The sequence below is a fragment of the Nyctibius grandis genome, chromosome 6 (assembly GCF_013368605.1).
Source record: "Nyctibius grandis isolate bNycGra1 chromosome 6, bNycGra1.pri, whole genome shotgun sequence".
Classification (NCBI taxonomy): Eukaryota; Metazoa; Chordata; class Aves; order Nyctibiiformes; family Nyctibiidae; genus Nyctibius; species Nyctibius grandis.
In genome coordinates this window covers 14,228,920-14,242,812 of record NC_090663.1, presented here as the reverse complement: position 1 = coordinate 14,242,812, position 13,893 = coordinate 14,228,920, and the positions used below count along the sequence as shown (strand labels likewise).

Sequence of the window (13,893 nt, the reverse complement as noted above, 5' to 3'; positions counted from 1 at the left end):
CAGACTCCTCTTTCTGTGAAAGCAGTGACTTCTACGAGAAGACTGAAGAATGCAATCAAAAAACTATTAGGATTATCAGGCTAATTACTGCATACATTTTCTATTGCTAATAGCGATATGAAACACTACTTGTTGTTTACTGTGGAATGCATATTTAAACTTGTCAAGAGAAGCGGGAAAAAAATATGTTTTCATCCACTTGGAATAAATGCCAACTGGAGACACATGTACATTGTAACACTTTAATTTTTAAAATGAAATTGGCATCCTGTTAATACAAAGACACAGAAACTCCATACATGAAAAATTGCAAAATATATGACAACAGTACCCTTAGAGCACAGCATCTAAATGCAGTTCAAAAACTCTCAAAACAGGTTTGAGTATCAGGAAATATTAACAAATATATGCATTTCTTTTAATTTCTCTTTTCCTATTACTTCTTTTAGGGTTCATATTTATAGGCTTCTTTCTGCCAACCAGAAACTTTGACAATTATCTCTTTTTGAAATGTAGAACAATATTCTCATCAATTTAGAGAAATTCAGGAATAAGAACTTCAAAAATACCCACCTAAAACTGTGACACTTTGCAGCACTGTAATAACTTCAAAAGCTTTTTTTATTAACATGTGCATTTACATTTTTCCCTTTTCTAATGAGCAAGTGTGATGATATTGCTTCGCCAAGAAAGACTGCAACAGGTTGCAAATATTTAACATGATTTGAACTGTAGCCACATTCATAATTCTATTGAAGTAAGTTTAGAAACAATAGCGAAAAGCTAAAGTTATTCCGGGATGTAAGGCTAAGTACATATGTATATGCCGAAGATCTGGACTACCAGCTATCTGTGTGGAACACAGACTGCAGAAGTAACATTCAAAGCCTATTAACAGCACAGTATTAAACAGTAAATTAGCTACAGCAACAGAAAATCAGAGAACACAAGGACTTGTGGGTCATCCAGTTCATCTCTTCAAGCCATCTGCTATACCACAGCTTATTACAAGAATATATAAATACAATAGTGAATCAGTACTTACTTTATATAATAAATAACCTTTCTATATAAATTACAAAAATACAGCTACAGTAAAATCAGTGCAAAAATGATCAAAATGTACTGAAGGAACACATAGTCCTGCCTGCCAGAATGTGCATCACAAACACCCATATTTCATCTACTGCATCATACGCTGACAAGAATTAAAAAATGCACAATACACATTGCTATCTGCGCAATTCTAAAATTAAAGCTATTTACAATGTCAGACAAATGACATTAAAACAACGCAAGTGTTATTTAAACTGCATACTTCATTCTTTCTCTGAATTTTAATTAACTTCCTCTTCCGTAATTGATACTTTGAATGGAAGTCGCCCTCGTGAGTCCATATTTGCACGAGCAGCCTTTTTGGAATTAAGAAAGTTCTTTTTCTTTTTCCTTGGAGAATTATGCAAAGAAAGTATTGGATCACTTGTCTCACGGAACAAAAATACCTTCTCGCCTGTGTCTAACAGCTCTACGGCTTCGGCAGTTGCAGCGTTCAAAGGAACAGGTGGATCAGACTGTTCCATAGGAGGATGTGTAGGGGAACAACCAAGATGAATGAATGATGCTTTTTCCAGGAGGGCAAGTTGCTTCTTCTTTACCAAGCTACATTAATGAAAGAAACTGAAGTTAAAAATTAAAATTTGGGCAAAAAAAAGCACAGCTTCCTATAGCATATCCTGACATAGAAGTGGTGACTTTGGAAGCTAAAGAAAATCGTATTTCAAGTGACAGAAGTGTAACTTCCCTTGCAATCCCCAGTAAGTTACATATCATTTGATGGGATACAAAATTGTGTAAGAAAAGGTAGCCTTATAGTAAATAACCATAGGTAAGGTGGGCAATGTATATGAAAAATGTGTGAATTTTGTGGATATGTGTGGAAAAATCTCTTTAGGCATCTACTATTATTCCTGATTATGTGTAAATATGTTGTAAGAACACAAGCACCAAACAGCAGAACAGTGTCAGAAAATGCATATTTATGAACTTATTTTCTGATTTCTAACAGATTTAAGAGGAACCTTCGGAGATGAAATGAAGTGTAAAAAAATCGTATGTTTCTTCTTGTTTTTCCTTACCTGTCTTTTCTCTTGTTTGGAGAAGGGATCTTTTCCAAACTTCTGTTTATCAGATCTTCCCTTACTTTGCTCTCCAGTGCTTGCCACAACTCTTGATTCCTCCTGAATGAGCAGGAAGGAAAAAAAATTCCCAGCAACAAATCCCCAAATACATACACTTTCCTCCCCTTTCCGATTTTAATTACCAAAACCATGACAGTAATACCCCAAGCAAGAGTGTTCAAGGATTTTTGCTGTCCTGCCACAAATGATTTAAATCAGGAAAGATCACACCTCAGCATGGTCCCAAGGACCCTTATCTGTTCCTTGACAACTCACATCTGACAAGTTGAGGGCCCAGTGCAACAACATCTGCTTTTCTCCCCTTCCCAAGTCATGGCAGGGAGTTGGGAGAGGGGGTCCAGGAGCACCTCTTGGTGTTAACTGGAATAAACTGGAGGGATGACGGTTCTGTGAGACTACCTGCCTCTGTAAGTAAAGGGGAAAACTGACCACTTGTGACTTTAGTAATGATGTACTACAAAGGCACGGGCAGCTGCAAGGTTGAAACTTCCATTATTAGAAAGGAGGAGGACCTCCTTTACATCTTCAGGAGCTACAGACACCTCAAATATAAAAAGCTGGAAGGAAAATATTTTAATAAACTCTGATTAAAGTCAACAGAAACAAAATTATCAGAGCAAGATTTATAAATCTAGAAAATAACTGTTTAATTCATAAAGTTATAAAATGTATTAACTCTTTATTAATCAATTTATTATATTAAAATATTTCACAAAATAAGGTAGCAGTTTCAAAGTATTTTTACCCACAAAAATATTTCAAAAAGGAGACTTACGCACCTGTGATTTTTTCCATTGTTGTCAATCTGCTTGTTCGGCAAATACATATACACGTAAAGCAATAATCTTCTCTTGTAATGGTCTACCAAAAAATATCACACTTACCTTTTCTTACAGCTGCCAGACTCATCTGCATTACTGACACTTTCAGCAACACCATCTGAATATTTACTGATGGAATCGAGGACAGAAAGAACTTCACTTTGTGAGCTGGAGGGCAGTAACAAGTTCAGGATCCTATGCAACATCCCCATTGGTACCCTTGTCAGTTTGGCTAAATAACCTGCCAGCTGGAGCTCCTAGAGGATTAATGAGTAGAAGACAGGTAAATTTAGTACTCAAAACAAAAAAAGTGAATTTTAATTTCTATCATTCATTGTAGAAATAAAAGAAAAATTTTGAAAATCACGTTAGCGGTGACAGTTTTGGTGTCAAGTGGTCATAGTCCCATGTTCGCTGTTTCTGCCCACACTGGCCCATACATATTACAGTTGTCCATTTCATTCTGGATATAGGCGATGTAAATGCTAAACAACCAGTTGATCTCAGCATATGCATTTAGGGCACGTACCCGATGCCCATCAGTCTGAAAAATCACAATGCAACCATATTCTAGCATGTAAGGTTTAGTTAACTTACGGATTGTACTATTATAAAGAAATCCTTTCAAGATAGCAATGAAGCGATATGGCACTCCTTGGTCTGTAAAATTAGGGGAAAAAATAGCCTCTGAAACCTAATGACAACATTTACTTGTTGCCATGGTTGAGCACTTCATTGTTCAGTCTCTCTTAACACCAGATTTTGTGACAAGCTCAGAGAACAGCTTGTAACATTTGTTAAGAGGTGAAGGAAACATCTGTTTTTGTTTTGGTGAGTTGTTTTTTATTTTCCTAAATGTCTTCTCTTTGGCCCAAAAGTCAGTGGTAAAGCGTATTTCCACAGTGTTCAAATAGACTAAGTTCAACTGTAGCTGTTCCCTAGACAATCAATCAGCCCCATTTCCCATCCACTCCAAACACCAAAACCCCATTGTTATCTTCTGCTCTGCTGTCAAAACTACTGCGTCCCCAGGGCTGTTTCTGAGGATTTCTCATGCATATCAAATATGAAAAGTCTACAATATATTGAGAACTACAAGGAAAGAAAAGAGTAGAGCAAGTTAAAGCAAGTTAAATGCCTCAAAGGATGCCAGAAAAATGCTGTTGTAGTCTATTCAAATCATACATGTATCTCAGGTAGCTGAGGCTAGGTAAAACGTGCCAAACATTCGAGATGACTCATGACAGCTGAGTCTTCTCCACTCTGTAGACCCTCCTATAAGCTACATGATACATGATTACTACAAAACCCATGTCACATAAAAGACCCACAAGGTCCCACCATGCAGGAAGACAATTTGTCAACAGGGGTTCAAAATGTCACAGCAAGTGTTTGAACTCTGCCTCTTTTTCTGCATGACCAATTTTCACAGGAGCAAATGAGCCAAGGAGATCCCTGCATTAAGTGAATCATCTTCTTTGAAATAAGCCATTTCACAAAAAGGATGCTCTATAAAGGACAATTCTTTCTGCTAAATCCGTGTAAAAACAAACAAACCAATCACCCCCAAAGCAACCCTAACCCAAATTTAGACGACAAAATAAAGAAATCAATCAGCCTCATTTTTCCCATAACCATTCTCCAAGCAGAGAACTCCTCTCCAAAAGGGAGGAAAAATAGCCACTTCCCAAAAGTTTCTTGGGCTCTTCAGTGCTGTTATAGGTTTTCCACGGAAACCACTGAGATACTAGAATGAACAAAAAAAATCTAAGATTGATGAGAGATTAGTAAATTGATGTAGTATCTAACACAATATTTTCACCCTAAACAGGCACTGAAGTTAGGTAAGAGAGATGTCTGTTCAGGCTACTTAGGGCAAGAAATGATTTTATTCTTCTCTGGAGAGGACTGTAAGAGCTTAAATCTTAGTACAGACAGCTAAGTTCAATTTCTATAGTTGTATATAGACTGTGTTGTACTTTTGGTCTTTAAAAACTGTTCTTCTAGAAACTTACAAACAACAGCATTAAGTGAGATTAAAAATGACACATCTCTGTGTCCTATTCTGCCCTTTTTGGCTAAATGGTCTCAGGACCTTTAACTCAGTAATTTATACACAGATGATCGAAACATCATGACTTCAGTACTGCTTTCCTCTGGAATAGTCTCCTCTTTAAAAATGTTCTTTTCTCCACTCTGACCTTTACCTTTCCACATCAAGTATGATTTACACTGAAAGGCAACCCTTAATGCTTTTCTAACACAGTGGAATTCACAATTAACTGATCCTTCAAGGTGCCACAATGCTGTCAACAGTACCAAAAGTGGCACAGGCACCCACCAGCCTGGTGCATCTAGTGTATGTACAGCAAAGGAGTGTTGATGTGTGAACATGTGCCAGCAGCGAGCAGCACCTTCAGATGTCCACAGCTGCCCAGACCAGCTTGCAGAAACAGGAAGGAGAAGTGAATGTGAATGCAAACACAGGAACAGCCACACTAGTCAGATCAAAAGCTCCCCAAGGAGGGCTGAGTGCGATTCTTCTGGTATATTACATCGTAAGGTACCACAAAGATTAGGAATTCACTTTTTTTCATAACATCTAACGGATACAAATGCAACTTGCGCCACCAATAACCTTATTTGTATTCTCTGAATTTGATCAAAATAAAAACAGGAATGTATGAATTCTAGTTTACAAACAGCAGAAATACTTTTAAGTATTTGGACTGAGCAATGTGATTTAAACAACTAATGCAAGAATCAATGAACTTGATCCATGCTGTGTTTCAAGCTTACTGTGCTGTTTCCCCATGACAGTCTGCCTGCATCATCTGTTGTTTCTAAAATGCAACTGGTGTACCTGAGGCTACAGCTACGAGCTTATTTAGAAGTAACTTCTCAGCCAGAGGCTTATGATCCAGAAGTCACTATCATTGAAGAAAATCTCTTTCGAGATTTTGATACTGACCTAGATCTGCCTCCATAAGGATGTGAGCTGAAACATGAAAGGTAGGAAAGTAAAACTTATCTGGATTTCAAGAGAGGGCTGCATCCACAATTCTGAAAACTAGTGTAAAGGGGAAAATCCTCTTTAAAAAAAAGAAAGAGTGTAAGATACAGAGGTACAATAGCTATAGTTTCCTAATACTTGCCAATATAATGTGTTCTATAAATTGTAAGAAAACTGGGGGAAAAAAGATTTAAAAATCAAATCCCATATCATCTCACAGGATAAGTACATCCAGAAGTACAAACATGCTACACTGTGAACCTTAGTAAATTAATAAATTACTATTCTACGAAGCACATACTTCTTTACAGTTGAATTAAGGGTAGTGAGGTTTGGAATTATAGTTGGAGTTATTATACTACTATACTTGCTGAGAACAGAAATTTTGTTTTGTATATCTGTAGGGTAAATATGTATAGGTTTTGTGGAACTTCAATAAAGTATATCCCAGAATATCTCTGGGCTACACTTTATATGAATATAATATAAATAAATATATATGAATATAAATATAAATACTAAACCCCCAATGGTATATCTAACGCATATTTACACAAATGAATTATTTCTTCAGGGAATCTTATGAACAAAACATAAAGCACAGTCCCCCACGTGTACACTGAAGTGTGTCCAGCTTTTCAAGTGCAGTGAGGTGACAGTGATGCTCTTAGATCTCTGTCTTCAAGATGTCAAAATCTGTAACTATCAAGGGTCATTATTCACCTGCTAGGGTGCTAAGAGGACTGGGTACTCTGAAAATTACTACATCTGTAATCTGCAAAACAATGATTTTAACCTCTCAACTTGCAGAATACATGCCATGCTGTTCAGACGCTCTTTCACAACATACCTGTGCCAAAGAAACCTAACAACCATCACAGAAAGACAATTAAATTGTCAGTAACTTGAGCAACATTTCTACCTATGCTGTAGAAAAGCAATATCCCGCTTCCCCCCAGCCAAGCGGTATGATCCTTGGGCATGCAGGACAAGGAGTGTCAGTATTATCAAACTTTCTAGGACAGAAACAAGCTACAATAACATGCAAACCCAGCACATTCCCAGTTAGTCCTGCACAGTCTGATGATAAATATGATTAACACTTCCAAATGTGGAAGCACTGTCTTTGAACTGAAATGCTAAGAAAAGAGCCAAGATCTCTTGGGAAAGGGTTCCCCTTGAAATTATTCCCAGCCAGCAGCAGCAGCACTCAGCCACCAGGTTTGTCTCTCTTCCCTTCCATGAAGTCCTACAATGCTGCTTCAGCACTCTTACCATGCCACACATCTCGAATTCAAGCCTTCATTAAAGAGGTAGACACTGAGGCTCTATCAGAGACACCCAAACTCAAGGACAGCAGGAAAACAATTCACAACATCTTTTGCAAGATAAGAACTCTTCTGCTGAGCAGCTGGCTTGTTACATGCCTCTTCTTCCTACCCTTCTATTCCCAGGAGTATGGCAAGCTAAGAACCACAGCATGAGATTAATGCACTATTCATGCTCTTTTTTAACAGTTTCCACTTAGTGATGACCAGTTTTGCCAGCCCATGAAATTGCTAAATAAACACTGTACAAGGTCCCAGCCGTTCCTTCAATTAGTCCAAGACTACAAGGCCACAGTGGATTTAAAAAGCACTGAAATTGAACTAGGAAAATGGTCGCGGGTAGTGCTAATCTGGAGGAGCTGGTCTGTGCTGTTTAAAGCCTCTATACTGGCCAGGATTTCTGGATGCAGCATGTTTTGTCAGATAAAGAGATAATGAACTAGGGAAAAAAAAAAGTATAAAAAAATTCCCAAGGCTATGGTCCACCAAGACTAATGACTTAAACCACAGTAGTACAGGGAAAGATCAGCAAAGCCCAAAGGACCTTTCAAAGCATTTTCAATTTTTAAATCTGTTCTGATGTTTGTTTTCCACTGATGTTGAATGGAGTTTATTTTATCTAAGACTTATCTTATAGTTATCATATTCAAAATGTATCTGAAGCACTGGATGCTTCAGCAAAATATTCCCACAAGCCTGTTTACTACTTACCGGTATTACAAAAAAAAAAAAAAAAAGTAACGCTGAACAAGACAAAAGATCATCTTTTCTCCTAGAAAAGTGTTCTGAAATCTTGAATTATTATGCAAACTGCAACTACAAATGGGCAAATAAAGTCTCAAATTTAATATTACCTCTGAAAAAGTTGTAGCTGTCACTGCCCATGTCACTGTTCCATGACTGAATGAATAACTGAAAATAGTGAGTGACTGCCTCATCAGCGTTACACAAGTTGTTTTAAAGGAGCATAAATTAATAAAGTTTAAAGTTATAAAGAAATAAACAGATTAAAACTCACTATCATGTCAGTATTTACACCACAAGCACTCTACAAAGGCCTGCAGCAGAAATTTTCAGCAGTGTCAGCAGGATGCTATTTCTGTGAAGTCCCAGTAAAACGTTAGGAGCTCTCTGCGCAGTAGGCCACGGGGACAGAAAACACTGTGAGAAGGAGCTGAAGGCTGGAACAGAATTCAGCAGCTCCTGACAGCCATATCCACTTACAAACACACCAAACTGTCAAGGAGAAGATGGTGGCAAGATGATGTGTAAAAAAAGTGGTTGCAAGAGGAAAAAAAACCTCCACAAAACCCCAAAAAACCAACCAACCAAAAAAAAAAATCACAAAGAGGAAAATAATAATATTTTTTAAAAACATCCAAAACTAAGGGAACACACAGCTTAAAACTAGAAGGCTGGTAACAATGGTCATGACCTCCTCAGCAAACACCCTCAAATGTTACACTCTGCAAGACACACCACAACGGGTTTTTGGTGTTTATATTATTACACCCAAAGGACAGGATGCTCTTGGAAAGTGTAAGATGAGGTTTGAATTCCCACTCTGCGTGATTTAATTCATTAGCACAAAGTGAGATCTTCCATTCCAGGACAGCAGCTTAGCCATCAGGCTGCCAGATATTCAGTGGCAAGTCTCTTCCAGAGAGGCTTGTGGAAGGACTCTGCTCTGAATGGAGCCCAAGTGTCCCAACGAGAGGCAGAGACTGAAGTGATTATCACACTCCTGTGAGCTTTAACAGTTCTTGACACAAATTCCTTACCAAAATCAGAGCAAGGGTCTGAAAACATGTGCTACCTTCCACGTGAACCTCCTAAAACAGGTACAGGAGTCTCACTCCGATTCTTTATGAGAGCAGCTGACCTCAAATAGACATCTAACTCAGGAGAGGATAAAGAGTTCAGAAAACTGAGCAGAAACAAGCTGAGACACAGGAAAAGATGAGAGACCCTTACGCTAAGTGGTCCCTCCTTGGCCTGCTAATCTCTGAAGCTCCCAATTTACACCAAAATACAGTTGACTGCAACCACTCTTGTCCCTGAGAGGCAAGATACTTGGATGTGAAAAGCTGCAACACCGAGTCTCTTTTCTGACGCTAGCTACACATCTCAACCAAGGCCTGCAGAGAAAATTTGGGGACAACAGAGATTCATTTTTAATACCTTTTGTGGCACTGACAGGCAGCCAACAGATAGCAAATTACCTAAAGAGGTGATGCTCTTTTTGAAAACAATGTGAGTAACAGTACTAGAAAATTTAACTAGCAGTCCTTCTATCATTTAGTTTTGTAACACGATCAATGCAAATCCTTTCTAACACTGATTAAAGCCTAAACAAAACCCTTGCCTCATTACATGAAAATCAGACTGTAAACCTGTCTGTAAACCAGAAACTCAGGCAATTTAGTTCTCTCCACAGAATGAAATGCAGCAGGACAACCCCCAGAAAGGATTTGTAAGTGAACAAAAAGAAGTATAACTCAGTAAAATTCAAAAGGTTGAAAGTAGGTCAGAATTAACTGAAGTGAATGATAATACAGGCTACAAACACCAGAACCGGTAGTGACTATTAGCAGAACTGGGTCCAAATCCATCTGTAACGGCTCCCAAAAAAGCAAGAAAAGCTGATTTCTGGATACAGCTGTAATTTAAACTTGGAAGCTTTGTTCAATTTCATGCTTACCTGACTATAAAGTGCCAAAAATGCATCCATTTCTATATTTTCCAGCAGATCTTCAAGCACTGTGCAATTCCACTGCTCATCTCTCAAGCTGAAGTGAAAGACAGAATTAACATTGAAATCTTCCCAGGTGCAATGACTGTATTACTGGAAACAATATCTGAAAGTCATCTATTCAGGAAGCGTATCTTTCTGTCAGCCAAGTTGGGTGAGCAGGATAACTTCTAAAATAAGCCAACTTCTTCTTTCTAACCTGAACCACCAAGCAAAGATCAGAGCAGAATCTAGGCTATGCTCTTGCACACAATTCAAATCTGGAATCGCTCCAAAGCAATGCGATTCAACCTGTCCCCATCCTCTTTAAATTTCATCACCACACTTTATGGCAAGTTGTGGATCTTTTTGTCCCTGGAACATAATAGTAAACAGTTAACTTCTTCACTACTGGTGATGATTTTGTTTCTGGACCAAATCACGAAGCCATCCTTATGACATTTGGGAAAAGTACAACACTTGTTTCTTCCATTGTGTTTTCAGGTAAATAGTAAAGACTAGTTGTAGTTTCTTTGAATGCCTTACTGATGTATCTCTACAGCAGTATCCACAAGCCAGTAACCTGTCTGGGAGTCCTAGTGGACAGCAGGATGACCATGAGCCAGCAATGTGCCCTTGTGGCCAAGAAGGCCAATGGCATCCTGGGGTGTATTACAAGGGGTGTGGTCAGCAGGTCGAGAGAGGTTCTCCTCCCCCTCTACTCTGCCCTGGTGAGGCCGCATCTGGAATATTGTGTCCAGTTCTGGGCCCCTCAGTTCAAGAAGGACAGGGAACTGCTAGAGAGAGTCCAGCGCAGAGCCACAAAGATGATTAAGGGGGTGGAACATCTGCCTTATGAGGAGAGGCTGAGGGAGCTGGGTCTCTTTAGCTTGGAGAAGAGGAGACTGAGGGGTGACCTCATTAATGTTTATAAATATGTAAAGGGCAAGTGTCATGAGGATGGAGCCAGGCTCTTCTCAGTGACATCCCTTGACAGGACAAGGGGCAATGGGTGCAAGCTGGAACACAGGAGGTTCCACTTAAATATGAGGAAAAACTTCTTTACGGTGAGGGTAACCGAACACTGGAACAGGCTGCCCAGAGAGGTTGTGGAGTCTCCTTCTCTGGAGACGTTCAAAACCCGCCTGGACGCGTTCCTGTGTGATATGATTTAGGTAATCCTGTATTGTAATACAATACTTTGTAGTTTTGCAAATTATCACTCATTTTTGCTAGGCAACCTTCATGGTAAGACAGATACTTCCATATAACTCCCATGAGGCATTTTTTTTTGTCACTGATATTTTTACTTAAAAACTGGCCAGTGAAAAGTGAAATTGAGCCTGACTCGGAAGAAGAGTTTATATATCCCATCAGAAATGACTGCGTGACAGGGAATTCAGTCTACAGTGTGACAGTGGAGATGGAAATTCAATTTAAATTGTCTCAGCTACTTCCTCTGACCCCAGCAGATCAGGTTTCATTGAAGTCCCTACCTATCTTCTTGGGAGACGAAGAAACAGGATTAAAATTCTTTTCCTCCTTGCTGCTAAGAGTATTGTTATTTTTCCATTGTCCCTGCAAGAAATGGTGATTGCTATACAACACACCACAATCTATATGTAACTAAGTTATTATTATTTCATGTTTCTTATTTCAATATTCTGAAGACTCCTCAGTTATGCTCTGGGCCACATCACAAAAATGCAATATTCAAACATAGATGTATAGTCCCTCCCCACCCCAGCAGAACATTTAGCCTGCTGTTTCTCTGTGACACCTTATGGTCTATAAGGACTGCAGCAACTTAGTAAAACGTGAGACCGAAGCACTTACCTTTGCTGGTGCAGATTTATACATTGCCTACATTTATTCATGGCCTGTCTTAGCAGAACTGTCACCTGTCTATCTGCATTCACTTCCACAGCTTCACTTGAAAGTCCCAGTCTATCCGGAGTCCACCTCTGCCTACTCATTAGATGCTGCTGCTGCTGCACTGACTCCTTATGCAACATCTCATACTCCAGCTTCCTGTTAAGTTCTTCAATCTCCTAGAGGTTGAAAACACGTAATGATAAAAAGTCGTAATTTAACTTAGAAGAACAAATTTCATTTGGAGTGAAGAAAAAAGATGGTATCAGAATTTCTGATATTAGTTTATTCATTTCTCATTCCACTCAGCCACTTGCAGTCATTACACTTTCCAATTCATCGCATGGCTTCAGTAAACACAACTTGCACACTATGAATATCAGAACAATGCCAAAAGATATGAGTCAATTTTCGTTGTGTTAAAGGTCAATGCTCTCTGAAACCTTCCCCTGTAGAAGACATCTAGAAAGTACACTACCAGCATGGCTGTGATCCAAACAAAAGAGTGGCACCATTAGAATTCATCTATAAGCTGCATAAAGCCACTGGAACAGCTTGAGCAGCTCAGACTGACTAGTTTTAGTTATACTGAATCAACAGCTACTATCAAAGAGTTTTGAAGTTAAAAGACAATAATTCACATTTAGTGTGATAAAATTAGGGTTAAAATACAATGCTCTAAAAATCAAAGGGTTAAAACCCAAAGTCTTAAGTGGACTGGATCCCTCATGCCAAAGATCTCTCTTTGGTCAAAGAGTCAAATAGACATCAGAAGGAAGGCTTCATATCCCAGTTTTACAATGTCATTGTTTGACCACAAGTTTTAAGTTGCTTAATATCTCAGTGCCCTACTTCCCAACCTGAACCTTGGAGAAAATGCTGTATTTTCACCTATTCCTCCACCTCATCAGCTTTATTCATACTACAGATTCATTGGAGCACAGCATCTCTAAGTAAGTATCTGCCCCCCGGTCAGCAAGGTTTGACATTGGAGCTTAGATCCCCTCTCCTAACACCAAAACTGAGTATTAAGTTGTTATCTCTAAGGGGATGAAGCAAATTCACATATAACCAGACATGTTTGTTTCACTGATCGGCAAAACTATCATGGATGTCAACAGCATTAGGGAATCCTGTGTAATCTGATATATTTGTTTTAAAGTAACAGGTGTTAAAATTTGCCAGCTAGTGGGACAAAGGAGTTGGATAAAAATACAGCAAGAGAGAGAGGTTTGATCACCAGGAAACAGTCCCTGTAAACCAAGCCCAACACGCACTTTAAACAATGCCTAAACCAACTTTTTTCCTCGAAATAGGGCTCAACTCAGTTCTTGCACATTGGATAAAGAATCCAGTGTTAGCTACTCTACATCTCTCTTCTGCCTCTCCTTCAATCCTTTTTCTTCAGCTGTTCAAGGACAGAGAAGCTAAAAGCAACCTCTCTGCAGAGCCCCCTTACGCTTACTGCAGAAGAGGCAGTAATTCCAGACCAAATTATTTTTAATACTCTGCCTACATACAACTTTTACTATTTCCTACAGATTTAATACAATTTTAAGCAAAACTGGAAGCGTATAAGCATTCTAACTGCAATTCTAAGAGAAATTCTGTAGAGATTACAGCATTAAAATTTAACCAGGAGTTTTCACAGCAATAGCTGTCTAATGATGCCCTCTAGCAAAGAGGTTTTGCTCTTAAAAACCCATTTTGTTTGTTCTACTTCAGTGCTCTCCCAAGCCTCACTTGGATGCTTCCAAATAGCAGATGTGAAAAAAAAAAATCCTTATGAATACAGAGCACTGAAGTATTAAAAAAGGATTAGAAAACTGGCACATACCAAGTATGTAATAAATACGATGAAGGGAAGAGGCCTTTCCAAAGTTTCTACTATTTAAACTGTATGAACGTGCTTGGAGGGAGATAGACAGGT

The 13,893-nt window shown here is 38.7% G+C and overlaps 1 protein-coding gene across 3 annotated transcripts in view; it reads right to left on the bottom strand.

Annotated features, from left to right (window-relative positions):
• Positions 1-250: 250 nt before the first annotated feature.
• The window catches only part of EVC2 (EvC ciliary complex subunit 2), an 85,720-nt gene continuing 72,077 nt past the window's right edge, over positions 251-13,893 (bottom strand). For all 3 annotated transcript variants that reach the window (XM_068403218.1, XM_068403220.1, XM_068403219.1), the window contains exons 18-22: positions 11,928-12,142; positions 10,062-10,149; positions 3,083-3,276; positions 2,136-2,237; positions 251-1,659 (exon numbers count right to left, since the gene is read on the bottom strand). In XM_068403218.1, the coding sequence (XP_068259319.1) occupies positions 1,338-1,659; positions 2,136-2,237; positions 3,083-3,276; positions 10,062-10,149; positions 11,928-12,142 (921 nt within the window). In that variant the 3' untranslated portion in view covers positions 251-1,337. The remainder of the gene's footprint in view (positions 1,660-2,135; positions 2,238-3,082; positions 3,277-10,061; positions 10,150-11,927; positions 12,143-13,893) is intronic.